At 40.2% G+C, this 18,111-nt stretch overlaps 1 protein-coding gene across 5 annotated transcripts in view; it reads left to right on the forward strand.

The window, feature by feature from the left end:
- Positions 1–8,322: 8,322 nt before the first annotated feature.
- col16a1 (collagen, type XVI, alpha 1) overlaps positions 8,323–18,111 on the forward strand; it is an 87,079-nt gene continuing 77,290 nt past the window's right edge. For 4 of the 5 annotated variants that reach the window (XM_086279054.1, XM_086279057.1, XM_086279055.1 and 1 more), the window contains exons 1-2: positions 8,324–8,619; positions 16,109–16,232. In XM_086279054.1, coding sequence (XP_086135180.1) covers positions 16,157–16,232 — 76 coding nt within the window. In that variant the 5' untranslated portion in view covers positions 8,324–8,619; positions 16,109–16,156. Of the gene's footprint in view, positions 8,620–16,108; positions 16,233–18,111 lie in introns of all 5 variants that reach the window. The other variant, XM_086279056.1, reaches the window with a different exon arrangement.

An 18,111-nucleotide genomic window follows, 5' to 3' on the forward strand; every position in this document is an offset into this window, starting at 1 on the left:
AGGCCTCGCCTGTCGTAAATCATGCAACGTTTTCAGACCACCATACGACGCCGGTTGACTAGCTCATTGATCCTCCTTTCCAGATATCCTCCCCAGCCAAGGGCTGGAACTCGGCCAAACCACCCACCATGCACGATATACGTGTGATGGTAATGTATCACACCGTCACACACACACCTATATGCCCAGATAGACACACAAGGCCTGTAAAAACCTGTCCCGGTCTAACCAGGACAGGCGCAGCAGTCATGTGTTCCCTGTCAATTTGTTTAACAACATCGCAGGCAGTGATTTGAAGTGAGGCCTATTTTCTCTGAACCCCTTCTTCCCCCAAGGCTCCGAATTTTTGCGATCATATCTCCGCCGCTGATCCTTCATGGCAATCTTTTATTTCGCCTTTATTGTCTTTTGTTTCCCATACTTTTTAATGATGAAGCCCTTTATGATCGTGTCTCTCAGGGCTGTCATCACAATTTAGTCCCACCAGGCAAAGATATGAATGGCTCATATGCATGTGAAATGGAGCATTTACATCAATTCTCATTGAAACCACAGTCGCATGCAGCAGCATGGCCTGATTTCCTTGTACGTGTAGTAGAGCTGTGAAGACCTGGAGGAGAAGACAAATCTGTTAACCATATGCAGCTCTCGGGAGAGCTCCGAAACAGCGTCTTTTCATCTATAATACAGAGACCTTCAAAATAATTGCATCTTACTTGTCAGTCCCTTTTTCTTGTTATCCTTCAGTTGCTCAGAAACACTCAGAGGCACCTTTGAAGGAAAGGTCTGGTAATTATTATCGCAATTCTCCTCTGCATTGGCAAGTTGCACTTCTGAGCAGCACAGCAGCAGGAAACTTTGGCACAGAAATTATCTCTCCTCAGTAATCATGGCATTTGTTGATGATGGCAAAGTGGAGCAGGTAAATAGCTACAAGTCCGTTATGATGAAAGGGTGTTTGTAAAGCTGTGAAGGAGAGTGCTTAAGTGTCTGTGTGTAAAGGGTGACAGCTTGTGCAATATGTGCTTCAAAGCTTACAATTCCTATGGCAACAATGCCATTTCCCTTACTAAGCCTTTACAAAAATGCAATTAAGTTTTGTTTTGTTTTTAGATCGAGCTTATTCTTTCATTGTATATAATTAAAACTTTAATAGATGCAGAGAAGAAAAGACTGTGATGAAAAGAATTTTATAACAACACTTTACTCTGGAGATTCAAAAACCATTGAATTTTGAGCATTAAACTATTTAACTCTGAAGACTACGGGCTCAAATTAAAGTGATTTGAATTTTTGTCTGTGAATTTGCCAGTAGCCTGTTTAAAGTTGTGCAATTTAAAAACTTAACTAAGTATTAGTTTTATCCATTCAAACAGAAAATTAAAGTTCCCAATATTCAAACAATACCAAGAATCTATTCCCATGCTAGGTGCTCTGCTCTTCAGGGTTCTTTGGCATGAGCATGGCTTTGAAATGAATGTGAACATGCTCATAGGAAAAAAAGTTGCAAAATAAAGTTTTCAAATACCAGGCATCGGGTTCAGATTATATAAAGAGCTGGGAAAAATTATTTGCTCACGTTTTGATTTCTTGGGTTTTTTCATATTTGTCACATTTTAATGTTTCAGACCATCAACACAAATTTTAATATTATAAAATACAGTTTTTCCAATTATGCTTTTATTTATTCAAGGGAAAAAAGTTATCCTAACCTATCTGGCCCTATAAAAAAATACATGTAATTGTTCTCTAAATCACCCTTGGCAGCAAGAATTGCAATCAAATGATTGCGATAACCAATGTTCCCTCTAAGCTGTGCGCAATTGCACACTGCTGGCACGGTCTCTGCGTTGCGCACAGAAAAAAAATCTAACCTGAATTGAAATTAAAATTAATACTTTAACAATTCTGCTTTGCAGTGTTAGACAGTGCTGCTCCCGTATGGGATTAGAACGATGCCACTTTATCCCATAGTCCAGCCAATGATGCGATTCACATTCGTATATACGCAGCTAATCAACGTCGTTGACAGGCTATGACAGCGTCCTTATGTGCCGACACCTGTGTTTTAGCTGGCACAGCGGCGTGGCTGATGTGGAGTGAAGCAACGTTAATGACAACGTGTACCACCATTGGAGATGTGAGCAGGACAGACGGAAAAATTGACGGAAAAAGTGTGGACTTTATACCAGTTTGTAAATTGTGTTGATTGGCCACGTAAAACCAGAGTTATGATAAAAATATATGCAGTGTTTGGTTTTCTTCCTGAATACTATCGTTGTTTATATTTACTGCGGGAAGAAACGGTAAAAACTGCGTTTTATAAGGAAAACGCTCGAAAGCACTCTCCGCCTGTGAGCAAAAACAAAACCAAAAACTACACCCTTTCCTATTGGTGGAAAAATGTACCATGTCGACCAATCAAAAAATGATATGGCAACATGGCATTTAGTGTTTAGGAAGGGGGAAGTTTTAGGAGGTGACGGCAGTGTTTTGAGATGTGAGAGATTTGCGACGTTTAGTGCAAATCTTGTGTAGTTAGTGTGTAGTGTAGTCAATAGTTTTGTTGTGTGTGTCAGGACAATGAGGCGACTGCTGAATGTTACAGGAGTGATACATCTCCTGTTGTCAGGCCTGCGGGCAAGGCTGGACTGGGACAAAAAATCGGCCCGGGCATTTTGACTAGAGACCGGCCCACCAGGATAAAGATTGGAAATGTGACGTCATTCAGGGGTAAAACCGCAAAGGATTCTGGGAATTTGTGGCAAGAGGTACTAGCGCACGCAGGCTTTCAATTGAACTCAGTTACACAGTGATAAAAAGAAACCCAAAAAAATGGCAAGAAGCTGTTGTATTATTAACTGCAATAGCCGGTCGCATGGCAGCCACGGGAAGCCGACGGGTAAAGAGATCGTTTTTTTTTTTTTTTATTGGATTACGTCGTTGAAGAGAAATTTTTTAAGCCATGTTTCCGAAGTAAGAGCCGACGGATGGTCTGGATATACCAAATATAACATCTCAGAACACTCCAGCTCACATGTTAGTCTGCTGTAGTTAATACGTCATTTTTCTTAACATAATTGGTGAAATAGGTTACAAGCAAGTCTGGCGCTGAACAGAAATTGTCAAATTGTCATAAATAGTGAATTGTCCTGACACAATATTGCGTTTCGCTTCTGTTATTACCATGGTACATTGACAAAAACATTTACTTTTATTCACAGGATAAAACAGTTGTTTTGTATCACTAATTGTCCAGTGCGATTACAGCATACAATATTATTGTCACTGCTACATTTCTCTAATGCTACCAGAAATTATTTCCACTACTAATTAATTACCCTTGAGCTCAAAGGTTATATTAATAAACTGTTAACGAATGTGTATCTATGACGACGATTTGTGAGACTGGTAAACTTACCTTTGTTCGTACGATGGTCTTTCGTTCTACACGGTGCATTTCAAGGTCCTGTACCCATCCGTCGGTAAACTGTACCTGGGCTTGTTGCAGTGACCTGAAGTTACTAAACTTCATGAGTGTATGCACTCACTCCAAGAACCGTATAATTGTAAATCTGAGCGTGGTGAAAGTTGGGCAGCACGCTGACGTCTTTTGTCCACTCTGTGTGCTCGTAAGGGTCTGACCCTTTCACTCTGATTTTTCCTCGTATCTTTTCTTTGTCTTTTCGTCGAGTCTGTCTTTGTACGGACCGGCATTGTTCTCCTTTTGTTTTGTACATTCCTTTTTTGTGCGGCAAAAAAAAAACAAGAAGGTATTGGAACCGGAGAATGAACGTTTTGCGGTGCTGCAAATTCTTGCATTTGATGCGGTACTTGGATTGTTTTGCCACGAGTTCCCGGCATGCAATGCGCGAAAATCACGTGATTGCTAAACAAGGGGGAGGGTGCATTCGGCCTCCTCGGCTGTAATTGGTCCAGCCCAGAGTCAATCATGACCAATTGGCCAATCCAACACCTTTCATTATATATACCCTTCCTAAAAAAAAAAAAAAAAAAAAAAAAAAAAAAGTCCATTGGCCCATGAAAACAAAAAATTGCCCACGGCCCACCAGGCAAATGCCCGGTATGCCCGATGGCCGGTCCAGCTATGCCTGCAGGTATCAGGCTGTTGTTCTCCTTTATCTTATAGTGGACAGAAATAATTTTTTGGAGTGGCACAAATAATTTGTGTGGCATCAAATTTGATGCAGAACAGCTGATTGTTCTGTAAATAGTTTGAAATGTTTATTTAAAAAAACGCCTTGGCTGCGTTTTTAGGTAAATAGCTGCAAAAATCTTTAATGTTAGCAAAACTCAGTTACTTTTTTGAAGAAGTAACTACATAATTAATTGCCCAACAGTGGCCATTATATTCTGTATTTTGCAGACAGAGAGTTACAGGACTCTCTCCCAGACTCATACTCATAATACAAGTCAGAGCTTTATATAAAAAAAAAGAAAAAAAAGAAAGAAAGTTGTGTTTTCAAAATTGGAGTTCAAATTATTTTTACTTCCAATAGTGTTAACATACTACACAGGTCATGAACAAGATTTTTCTAAATTTTCATTGTAAATGGGCTAAAGCAGTTAATTAAAAGTAGTCTAACATAAATGCTGTAATTTGATTATTTTAATAAACCATGTAACTTGGATGGATTCGATGCTGGCGTGACCACAGTGCACATGTCTAATGTTGCTCGCAGTGGTCCAAGGGACCACTCAGGGAGTTTGTGTGTTTGCTCAGACACATGAAAAATTAGAGGGAACATTGTCGATAACTGTCAATGAGTCTTTCAAAGACCCATTGCTGTGGAGGAATTTAGACCAATTCACCTTTGCAGAATTATTTTAATTCAACCACACTGGAGAGCTTTTGTACATGAACGGCCTGTTTAAGGTCATGCCAAAGCATTTTGACTTTGACTAGGCCACTCCAAAAACATTCTATTCTTTTGAGCCATTCAGAGAAACTTGCTGGTGTTGAGACTCAGGGGCTCAGCCCGTCCTGCTTCATAATCATAAAGTTTGCTCGAGCTGCAGGTCACGAACTGATGGCCTGTCATTTTCCTTCAGGATTTTCTCACAGAGAGCAGAATTCATGGTTCCATCAATCACAGCAAGTTGTTCAGTTCTTGAAGCAATAAAACGGCTCCAGGTCATCACACTAGCACCACCATTTATGACTATTGTTGTACTTTTATGAAACGCTGTGCTAGTTATGTGCCAGATGCTTTTGTCTTATCAGTAAAAAAATTTTTCCAAAAAGATTATTAAGATGTTTTTTGGGACAAGGCTTTGTGTTCTTTTTGGTCAGCAGCGGTTTTCTCCTTGGAACTTTACCATGGATGTCAATTTTTCCCAGTCTCATGAACTCTGACTTTAACTGAGGCAAATGAGGCCTGCAGTCTTTAAATGCTGCCCTGGATTTATTTTTTTTGGTGACCTCCTGCATGAGTCATCAATGCACTCTTGGAGTAATTTTGGCTTGACACTCATAGGAAGATGCAACACTGTTTCAGTGATTTTTTGATTTAACAGGTTTGGCATTAATCAGGCCTCGGTGTGGTTAGTGAAATTGAGCTCAGCTTTCCAAAACCTGTTAAATCATAGTTAATTCACACAGGGCCAGGTAGGTTTGGAGGGCTTTGTTCCCATACTAAATCAAATCATCATTTAAAAACTGCATTTTGTTTTAACTTCGGTTATCTTTCACTAATATTACATTTTTTGATGATGTGAGACATGAGTGACAAATATTTAAATGTAGAAATCATCCATGGCTGCTTTGGAGTTTTCCTATCCAGTGTCCATCATCACCAAGTGTAACCAAAGAATCAGTGATAAAACGAGTCTGCAACATGTGATACAACTATGCAAAAACAAAGATGAAGAAGAAAAGCACTGTGTCGCGCCATAGTTCTACTTGAACCCAATTCCACTTGCCTTTCAAACTTCAAGTGCTTCTGGGCTTAGATAATCCCATTCTGCTTCTCTAAAGTTCAAGCAGTAGCTAATTTATAGCGCTGTATTGAAAAGGAGATGAAGTGTCCTTTAGGTCTATTTTATCATCTCTTTGTTTCTATTGACTTTAACCCATCAGTGTTTCTTCACTCTTGAATTAACCATTATCGGGAGGATGTTTTAATCTTGGGAAAGTGGGTGTAATGACCACTAATGATTTAATTTTCTGTAACATTTATTCCTTTTTTGCAAGTTGAAAATGAATTCCTTTTCATGTCTTGGCCCCCTAGATGGAACGTAACAAGGGGAAATTGATTGTAAGCTCCTATTGTAGTACCAAGCTCTAAACGTGTCTGTTTCTGCTGTGATTTGGGGAATTTTAACAAAACATTTTATGGGAACTGACTTGCTTTTGTTGCCGTGGAACTCTGAGGAACTGCAGCTTTCAACACTGACTTTTTTTAGCATACCAGCCAAAACACCAGTGAACTCTAGCCACTGTGAGGTGCCCATTGTGTTTCCATCCTACTGTCCATCTAATCACATTTCACAAGAATCACTACTGCATCTACAGAAATGGTCAGATTACAGCAAGAGTTACAAATAAATGTATACAATCACCTTATGATCTTCAACAAAAATGATTTGAAGGGGACTTTTTCACATTTTCACAGGATAACCTTCATGCATAGTACTTACAAATTTCACCAAAACTTGCATGTGCAATATGATAAAGAACGGACTTCACGAAACACCAAGTTATAAGATAGCTTGAAATATATCTTTGCCATATGTTGTAACCACTTGTTGCCTGTTGGCAGTAGTCCTGTTGGTTGATTTGCAGATCACCAAGGTATGGTTGGTTGGGGCCATTCTATCACCATTATATTAGCATCATGCTGATGTGTCAACATATTTTCATGCTTTTAATGGTCATGGTTACGACTGACCATGTGATCATAATACTGCTGAACTTGAACACTTTTGGTCCTGGACATGACACATTTGGGGAGCCTCTTTGACTTATTTGTAGATTTAAATTCTACTTAGACTGTGAAACACAGCCAGGCAATGACAAGAAAGCCTTTTACTTTGTTCCTGCACTTCACACATTGCAATAAGTCATGAACTGTGATGGATTGAACTGGATGAGCAATACATCATTAACATTTTGACTCATCCCTGGAGGTTGGGTAATATGTCAGGATAGGGAGATTCATCAGATTAACTTTTATTGTCTGGTCAGAGCCAAACTTCAACACATCATTTGTCAACATGCTCTGTGAAATAGGGGAAGCCACACCTTTTCAATTCCTTTCTTTCTTTGCTTATGCCGTCAAACCATACAAAGACATATGCACGCATTTGTCCAGATTCCCCATTGGTAGTGGCTGAATTACCTTGCTTTCCACCAGTGTTTTTAGTTCAAAGAGGACACCCCTGGGTAAGCATCTAGTTCAAAGCATTTTCAGCTTCATTAGACAGAAGTGAAACAATTTGAGTGGACGGATGCTACTTAGAGAGTTTTCACATTTTCCTTTATTGTGTTTTTTTAAACTAGGGGTAAAAGCTAATGAGAGAGTTAAAGATAACTACTCAGTAGAGATGTTGACCTCTCAACAGAGGACAGAAATAAATATCTTGTAGATGTGAGCACAGTCCTCTACCTATTCTTCCATACCATCTGAAGGGAGGTATGCATAAATCAAAAGACAAAGTGATATTTATCTGCCTCCTGAACTATTTACTTATTGACAATAAAGGTGGAATTTATGTGGCTGTTAGGACTGGTGTTTCTGGATGGTCAGGGGCTCCAACCGAGGCCACTTTATGGATTGGATGCAATAAAAGTGAGTGATAAAACAATATGGAAGCTGTGGATGTGGCCTTCAATCATAAGTAAGTATGATAAGTAAGTTCATTAATTTTAATGGAGTAAATTCCTCTCCATAATGCACCAACCAGGAGAGCCTAATCTGCATTTCTTTTCCTAATACAGTGCTTTAACCCAGGCAGAATAGAAAGTCTGTTTTTCTGGTATGTCATGAATCAAATAGTAAGAGGTGAGGGGGAGATGGAGGTAAGATGATGGGGTAGAGGGTAAAGAGAGGGTAGAGAGGCCTGGAACAGCTTGCCAAAAAGATTAGAGAGATGCCCAGGGCTTATTTTCCAGCCTTGTGGACAAGTTGATGTCACCACATGTTTGAGAGAGATCTCCCAAAGAGAGAGGGAGAGAGCAGGGAGAAAGAGGAGAGGAGAGGAGAGGTAAAGGGGGGGTGTTGGAGGGAGACTGGAAGAGAGACAGGCTGGAGGAATAGACAGAGACCAAGGGGAGGAAAAAAGTAATAAGAAACCGAGAGACAGACAACAGAGAGAGCAAAGAGGAGGCGAGAGAGGGAGAAAGACACTTGGGATCAGCAGAGAGGGGAGGGGGAAAAAGTTGGACACGGCTAATCTTGCTGTAACTTTTTTTCCCTCTTTCCTTTCTCTGTGGAAGAAGACTCAAGAAAAAAAAGGCAAGGGGACAAAAACTAGGCTGGATTACATTTGTCTGCATTTGCATCGCCCTGCAGGATTCCCAAGCCGGACCTTGGATCTATACACGCACAACAGCGGATTAATGTGGTCGCAAACTTGTGGATTTATCAGAAATTGAAGGTAAGGATTTTACATGCTCTCTGTCGTTTTAACTTTTCGTTTAAAAAGCGATGCTTTTTTTTTTTTGCCACATCCGCCGGAGATTTAAAGACAAGTTAGTGAAGTGCAGCGGAACTTTAGTGATGGAAGTGTTGTAGCAGCAAAGACTGCTTACAGTGGGCAACGTCACATGGGGATACCATACTGCGGGGTGTACCACACACCAACAATCTGGGATACTGAGCAAAAGTACTCTAAAGTTGCTTTCTCTCATTAAAGTTGTATGTTCTCGGCCGCTCTGACTCGTGTAGTTGTAGTAAGCTAGTATTCCGTTATTGGATTTTGCAAGAAAACGACTAGCTCCTGGCAAAAGTGATGCTGATTTTTCCTTCACATCTAATAAGCCAGGCATGGGCACAGAACGGCTGAGGTGTTGCTGTTTTGTTTGGATGGCATCCAACCCCCTGTGGCATGGAAAAGCCTCCTAAGTACACTGGGGTTTTTTCCCCACTACATGCATATCATTCGAAAAAAGTAATCAGCTTTGGAATGATCTCGGATCGGTCTCTAAAACTTATTTTCACTTCTTGGGAAAGAAAATGAACGCCAGAGGAGTGGGGGCTTGAATACCGCAGTAACATCTGCTTTCCTAATTACTCAGCTATCCCCCATGTTTGCTGGATTTTGCATCCTGTCTGCACCACACGACTCACATTAAAAAATAAATCCTCCTACTCTTTTTTTGTTTTCACCCTCCTCCTTCAAAATGTGGAACATTTTCCACACCTCCACGTTGTCCAAGTAGGATTCTGGTTTCATTTAAGGGTCATTTTAACTAAAAGAAACTTGCACATGTAAGCTTGGAAACCCTGGTATGTAACAGAACTCTCCTACCACCAGTAGTCTCCTCATAGCCCTGTTACAAACGTTACAAATCTATGCCCATTAAGTGTTGCTCACTTAACCTGCTGGAGGCTGTCTGTGCAATGCATAGCTGTAGGCCACAGGGCGGTATGTTCTCCCACGTATATCTTCCATACCAGCTTTTGTTGGGCCTACAGGAAATTGTATCATCTCCTTGACTCCTTGCTCATTCAGTTCAGCTGTGAAGTGAACATTAGGCGGAAATGTAAAGTCAAGCTGAAGAAAATCGGCAAGTCATCTGCTCTCTCCAGGCTGACTTCATCCACAACATAGGCTAGGAGCCAACCGGGTCATGTCATCAGATTAGGACTAACTTTGCTTCGTTGCGTTTGCAAAAGGGCCGTAGGTGTCCGTGGCATTGGAACTTCCAGGTAGCCCTGAGCAATCACAGGAAAGAGTTTTATGTATTTAGTGCTCAGTTCCTTTCCTGGTCTGATTCACACTAGCAAATATTCAAATAAAGCCCTTGAACACTGCCCAGAATGTAAGACTAGTAAAAACTTGCCTCAGTCTCTTTTCAGTGTTACACAGGTTTGGATATTACCTTCGCTAGTTTGAAGGTTTTTGCTCGGAGTCAGTTGATATTTGGAGTGTTAAGCCCTCGGGGCCCACTTCAGCTACTTTTATTTAAAGTTAAAACAAGTTTGTGAAAAGGTCAAAACTTTCAGATACAGAGTGTGCACGTTCATGTCTTCAAAGCAAAATGCATTTTGGGAAACAGCATGTTGACCGACGTCGACATCCAGCAGTAGTGTAACTAGTATTGTTTGAACCTATGAGTGTACTTAGAACTGCATTCAGGTCAGAAACATTGAGAGAAATGTAAACCTTACTTAGAGGGTGAATCCCAGACTTTGATGACTTTGCCTTTTTCCGCTTTTGCTTCAGCATAAGGTTCAGATTTGTGGTTTGGAGTCTCAAAAACCACCAGATGGATTTCCATGACTGATCCATGACTGGTCTGATCTACACACTCATGTTCCCCTCAGAAGTAACTTATTGTAAACTGCGAACCCTCTGATCCATCTGACCATAAATGACCATCATAGGGTCCAAGTTAAAGTTTTCCTGTTGTGTATTTCTACTTGCATGCATTTGTGTTTAGTTCTAAATCTCACTGGTACACGCTAAATGAAGATATTGAATGTAGTAAGCATCAATATTTAAATCAGCATTTTAGCATAACATCTGTATTACAGCTATGCAGAACTGCTATAGACGCTCTAGGCAAGTAGACTCTAGTTTTTTTCAGCCATGCATTCTCTGGAGGAATGCAGGGCTCACAGCAGCCCAACAATTATTTTAGTTTTCTCACAATAAGAATTGACCAACCTTACTCACACTAACAATTAGCAGAGCTGATTTTGAAGCACCTCGTAAACAGAAATTGAGTTTGTGATTGTGTTGTTGAACGGTAGCTTCTGGAGCATGGTGTTAAATGGCTTGAGTCACTGTGTGTGTGCTCATCTGCATAAATGAGCCTCTGTTGACTTCCTATTCAGTATGTCTGTCCACTCTGTATGGCAGCCCCTTTCGCCTTCTGTAGAACACATGTTGTACTTTACACGAATGCACACAGGCGGGCTACCTGACCGATAAGGCAGGGCTTCTGTTTGATGGCTGAATTCCATGTACAGCCTCTTCTCAGAGAGAACTTCCCTTGAGGATTTTGAGCCAGGGTGACAAACTGGCGGCCAATCAGGAAGTTGCTTTCACAACTCAGCAGCAATACCACTCTTGGATGTTTTCTTGTGTGATAGCCTAGAGTAGATTGGAAGCAGACTAGATTGTAAACTGCCCCTATCAGTCTTCTTGCTTCTGGATGCTGTGAGAGACAGCTGGAAAAACAATGAACCCTCAGATAGTGAATGACAGACACATTTACACCGGGTTCTTCAATCTAAACAGATGCAAACTATTCTAAACAGTGGGCTGTTGGATCACTGTTATTTAATCATCCATGTCTGGGTGGCTAATAAGCAATAAAAGCAATTCTCTTGTCAGGCCATAAAGTGGACATGTTTCATTTAACTCTGTCAGAATGTGTTCCTCTAAACAGGCTTGTGCTAGAGATGTTGTTCCATCTGTAAACAGTGGCAATTGTGATGAAATGCAGGACAGTGAAAATTGCTAAGCCCTGAGCACAAGAGCCTCGGTTATTATGTGAGACTGTGTCAGTGGCTCATTCTGTATGTGTATTCAAATCCATAAAAAGTACTGGTACTACTGGGCTGGGCTGTGATTGTGGATGCTGGTCATTACTTCTGTCTGTCACTCCTTGTCTTTCGGCTTTTAGAGCTATAACAGTAAGACATCTGCTCCTGTTTTCCTTCCTGTGTCTTATCCATAACCAGTGACCCAATCACTCACAGGCCTGCTCACCGAGTCATGGCCGGGCCTGCGGCAAGCCCAGTGGCATAACCCCATCCTGGCTTTACTGTATCTGTTATTGCAAGCTATGAATGCAGTGCAGAGACAGAAATGGAAAGAGACACATCCATAGCAACTTATATCAGGAAACCTATTAAACTGTTTTGGATTATGGCCAGATAATAATAGCAATGAGCTGTAACTTTTCCCCCAGCTTGTGTTCTGTGGACTGTGATGCATTATGCATTATGTACTGTGTGAACTTTCTTATTATTGTGATCATGTGGCATGAAGCCTATAATAATGGCTGTAGCTTCAGACTGCTCAAACATAGCTGTCTAAGGCTTTGATTAACTTCCCACCCATCCGGCTGCAGGAGAAAACACGTTTTTTAACGTATTCTTCTTGTCGTTTAGCTAACTAGATAGTTTCACCTTAACAGTACTCATACTGGCAACAGTAGTGCCGACAGATCATTTGTGGCTTAGCATAATTGTACAGGATCTTGCAAAGACCTTGGTTCTTAAATAAACCGGTAACCTAAAATAAAAAATATGGAAGAAAAAGCAACCACGCCTGTGCTGTCTCAGGGTACTTGAATTTGTAATATTTCATGCATAATAGTGTTCCTATCATCATGGCTAAATGAATTGCTCCAGGAGCACGATGGTGTACGCAGAATGGGCCAAAAAGTTAAGAGCAAATTGTGTTCACTCTTACCGTCTTGACTACTAAACTATTTTTAGTCAACAAAACCATCATATGATATCACTATTAATGATGACGTCAGTGCTAGCTTAGCAAGCTAACAGCAGCAGCAGTTTAAAAAAAGAATTATAGGAAATACATTATGTTAATTTATTATGATATTGTTTGGTATTTATGTGCCTAATAGTGCCATCGTCCCTGCTGAAAAATGTAGTATTATGTGGGACCAAATTTAATATAACGTAGGTTCCGATAGTTACGAAAATGGAGCAGCTAGCATGACGTCGAAGTCTAATATTTCAAACATCGTCTTTTTCTTACTACACTGATTGTAGCGTATGTATTCTCAACAATAGTTAGCAATTTTTAACATATATATGTTTTTTAAAAGCATTTCTTACAAATGAAAATCTTTGGGATTTTCGTATTCGTTATTCCCAAAACAATGTTAGGTTCCCTGTTTGTTTTGCATGTTTTGTTCAGCTTACATTACCTGTGCATCACCTAACGGTCACCAAAATTAGTATCTGCAGCAGAATTTTGTTTGACTCACTAGTTAATATGAAATAAAGAAAAAGCACCACAGGCCTGGCAACACCCCTGTTGGCTATAGTTGACAGTGTTCGTATTCTTAGTTCCAAGTTTACAGTGTTTAATGTAGCTAACCTGTCAAAATTTCTTCGCAGTAAACTGTGCATACCAGCACATTGTGTACATATTATGGTACATGAAAATATACGAAGTGGAGTATTTGAACTGAGCCACACTACTTAAGTCAACGGCTCCCAAAGTGGACTGCATACTTCAAATGAAAGTCTGGGGCAGGTCAGGCTGTCTCTGTTTCTCCAGAACATAATTTGAAGCACCGTCCTCCACCATATTGTCTTTTAACAGCTTGCTACAGAAGTCAGGTCAAGCTGGATAGTATTCACACGCCACATTGTGTAGCCCCAGGGGAGTGTGGGGGTCATTTCTCCTGGCAGACAGCACAGGTGTGTGTTCAGAGATACAGTCTGCTTGCCTGCCTGCCTTGAGGGCCCTGCTGAACCTGTAAACACTACAGAATTATGGGGTCCTAGCACATGCCGAGGGCAAGTCCAGGTCAGCTGGGATGTGTTTACCCGGGTTATATGCAAGTGGGCGGGATTAGCATGTTTATGCACGTACATTCTTGTGTGCGTTTATAAATGAGCTACTGTAGTAAGGGAGAGAGACTGCGCAGCCAAGATATAATGATTATTTCTACGTGGCGTGCATTTTAATCTATGCATGCCTTTGTGTGTGTGTCTGTGTGCCTGTTGTTTGGCCACGTGGAAGCATCTGGTACAGCAGAACAATGGCTCCAGTGGAATAGTCTCCAGATGTGTTTGTGTGTTTTGGCCCCTCTGTCTGTTTGACTCTAGACCAACCGTCCTGCATGTAAATCATTTTGCTTTCATGTCCATCTTCTGCTTTGTTGTCTTGCATTTGCTGCTTTGTTTGCGTCAATAATGTGCTTAATGTGCGCATGTGCTCATGGTCAAATGTGGCTATATATATATATATATATATATATATATATATATATATATATATATATATATATATATATATATAGTAGGGCTGAACGATTATGGAAAATAATCTAATTGCGATTTTTTGCCCCAATATTGCGATTGCGATGCGATATGCGATTATTTTTTAAGGTCTTTGTCTTCTGTATTATTAAACAAAGACAAGCAATACATCATATAGTATGGCCAATACTATATTACATTAATTTTAAACTGTTCTTTCCTGGAAGACAGACCTCTGTTATGATGACATGAGGTGATGCATGAATTGATGACTGACATTTTTATTTAACTTCTTCAATCACAACAGTATATTTGAACATACACAATAGTTTATTTTTAGCTTACAAACATCTGAGCATAAAGTGCTGACAAGGAACCCTGGTGTAAACATTAAAATGAAAGTCAGTACAATGTGCAGATTGCAGAAATATACATAAACAAAATCAGTGGCTTTACCACACTCAGTTTTTCGACATCTGTGAACTACTAGACAGTCATTCAATTAAAAAATAATATTAAATAAATAAAACTAATAAATAAAAAATACACACATCTTACTGATCTCTGCAGTCAGTAACATTACACATAAAGTGCAAACATAATAGCAATTGTATAAACACACACACAAACACGCCTTTAAAATTTAAAGGCGTGAAATTGGACGGTCGTTCTGATTAGCGTCACCGCTGTCTCGGTGGAGTTTAATAAACTCGGCCGTCTGCTTCTTGCTATCTAAAATATAACCAGACACTGGTGTAAATTCTCGACTGTCTCATACTTCTGTTTAATAAGTTTTCTGTTTGACTTTTAGTCAGCTGTGTGAAAACCAAGGAGGAACCCACCCGGGGGATTAATAAAGTTTTATTTTATCTAATCTAATAACTTTAATCTCAGCCAAACCGATTTACTCACGAACAAACAAAACACTGAAAAAAGCCCAACAATAACATTTTTAGGTTGTCTAAGTGACTTATATATTACGTTTAACCCGAGCAGCGAAACTCCGCGGTGATCTGAAAATGATGTGCCGGGAGTTGTGCCGCTCTCGGCCGCATCAGTAACCCTCGAGCTCCCGGCTAGCTGTCGAGCTGGTGGGTAGCAGACGCCTCTGAAAACGTCGAAGCACTTTTGCAAATATGGGATATCTTGATAAACCGAGCAGATATTTGATGTTTACACAACTACTTTCTCGCCTGAAAATATGTTAAAAGTTTAGTTTGTGACCCAGAAAGATTAGTATGAGTAATTTTAAAACTTAGTAGCGGCCGCCATTGCTGGAAACTGGAGTTTGGCTGGGCCGCGCTATGAATTCTGGGATATGGTAGTAATTTGGACAGCCTTCGGCGCGTCGCTGTGACGTAATCGGTCTACAAATGCGGCCTCAGGAGGATGCAGCCCATGAATTTGGACATGTCCAGAGTATAATTGCAGCCTTTGCAGTTAGAAAATTGCACTTGATCATGTCGCGATATTATCGCAAATGCGATATATCGTTCAGCCCTAATATATATATATATATATATATATGTATATATATATATATATATATATATATATATGTATATGTATATATGTATATGTATATATGTATATGTATATATACATATGTATATTAGTTATATTCACATGTATGTGTCAGAGTGTGTGTAGCAGCTGCCCAGTCGAAGGCCAACCAGATGGACAGGATAATGACTATGATCAGACATTATAGAGTTACACAACTTAATGAGGACCATTCTGGTTAATTCATATGCCACTAACAAAGCCCGCATCATACTACATAATTAACACATCAACTGTGACTGACTCATAAATATACATCAACGTCTATTTAGGAGTCAAGCATAATGCACAGCTGTCGGCAGAGTAAGCAAACTGGGTGGCATGTTGACAGAATGAAGGAGGGATTTGACTTTTTTGACTTTCCCTTTTTCTCTGTGTTTATCCATCAGCTGGTGGCTGGAGTGACGTGAGGTGGTGTTTTTTGGAGGAGTGAAACCATGTGGCTTTTCTGCTCCTCTCTGGCTCTGCTGGCCATCAGCTTTGGATCGTGTGACCCTCTGGTGTCCGAACAAGGTGAGTCAAGCCTTTCCAAAAGATGTAAACCCTAGTTATTTATTTGCATAGGTAATGAAATGTAAAATTTTGAACAATGTTTTGTTTAACAAAAGGAATAATCTGATTTAAAAAAAAACCCAAAACAATAATAATACTAAGAAAAATATCTAAAACAGGAGTGCGCCCTCTTGTGGCTGTGCACAAAAAAGCATGGACACTGTAAATCTAAGAAACAAACTGCTGTCTTATTTATGCTAACCTAAACCCTTTTTGTAATGATTTCTGCCTATTGTGCTTGACTCTAATGATGTTTCTCCTGTCTCTTCGTTTCTTTTCAAATGAGCTTTTATGATTATAATTTAGTCTGCATATTAATTAAATTATTTTCATAATTTTCAGTCGATTTTTCATTGATGCTAACAGGTTTGCTAATAGCTAATATCGGCAGATAATATCGACCTGCCGATACATCAGTCAGGCTCTAATCATCAGGGATGATGAGATATTGTTGGGTAATGATTCACGGTTTGCTTAAATAAAAGTGGTTAGATAAAAGCTTACCTGTTACGTAAATAAATATTAAGCTAGTAAGTAAGCTTGCTGCTTTTGCAAAGATAAATTAAACTAACAAGATACTAGCTTTAGGCTCAGCTTGCATGGACAGAATGTCCCATTGAGCTCTAAGCAAAACAGTAAACGAGTGCACTGGAGAGTTTATTTTTCCAAATGGGTACTGACTGTACAAAAAGAAAATCAAGTGCATATCCTTTGTGGAGCTCTTTTTGTATCCTTCTTATTTATTAAGTTTTCCTGTTGTACAAGCTGTGAACAAAATGCTACTGAATATTAAAGGTCACAAAAAGGAACATGTTTAAATGTTAAAATGACAGTAAAGTTGCAAAGATGTGCCTTTATTGCCTAAAGCAAAAGTTCTAAACAGGATGTGTATCCTCTGACACGTGTCTGTCTGTGTGGGTATGTGCCCTGTAAGTATGAAGGCCCCAAGGCAACAAAGAAAAGAGCGTAATTACACCCTGCGTGTGCAACGCTGGTGGCTTTTGGTAGCTGTGTGGTCAGGCTGTGGCAAAGAGGCGTGTGTGTTTACCATGTGCGGTTTTGTTCCTCTTTATGATCCGTCAGTCATTTGAGGTTGTGTAGTTGTATAGAAGAAACATGTCTGCATGCATGATGAAACGCTAGCTTGACTGTTTGTCGGTGTCGGGGAGAACGTGCATGTGTTACCATGAGTATAAAGTGTGCGAGAAGGACACAGAAACCCCTTTCTTTCTTTCTTTCTTTCTTTCTTTCTTTCTTTCTTTCTTTCTTTCTTTCTTTCTTTTGCTTTCAACTGCCTTGCTCCCTTATCGCACTGCTAGTATTTTCTCGGGGCCGGATCTGCGATATCACTTGGGGGGCCGAGCAATCCTCCATAGTTGGCTGAGCTCTGAAGGGAACTTTGTGGAGGAGTGGGACCCCCTTGGGAGGCCCTAGTCGGAGCATTTTAGATGAGACTGAGTCAGCTCGCAGTTCCCCTGAGTCCTTCCTTCCAGTGGTTGAAAGAAAGTGCTTTTTCAAGTGCAGCAATAATACTTAGTCCCAGCAAGCGTCACATACGCACACACACAATTCCTCCGTGTCGTCCAAATCACTGCTTGCTGGTAATTTCCTGACATTGCAGCAGGAAAGCAGATTTAAGTAAAACTAGTGTTGAAGAGTCAAGCTGGAGTACTAGAGTCTAACCAGCTGTCTAGTCCACATAGTTAAAGTCAAAATGCTGACATTCTTCATCATAAAGTATTGACAGTATCCAGTCTGAAGCACATGAGTTATGTATGGATGGTTGTAGCTCCCTCTGTCTGTACCTGCATTGTGCTTTCTTGCTTGTGCCGTGCCTACG

The sequence above is a fragment of the Aulonocara sp. 'chitande type north' Nkhata Bay genome, linkage group LG22, assembly GCF_057382095.1.
Source record: "Aulonocara sp. 'chitande type north' Nkhata Bay isolate Kocher_YH1m ecotype deep benthic linkage group LG22, A_spYH_male_GT1.1, whole genome shotgun sequence".
Lineage (NCBI taxonomy): Eukaryota > Metazoa > Chordata > Actinopteri > Cichliformes > Cichlidae > Aulonocara > Aulonocara sp. 'chitande type north' Nkhata Bay.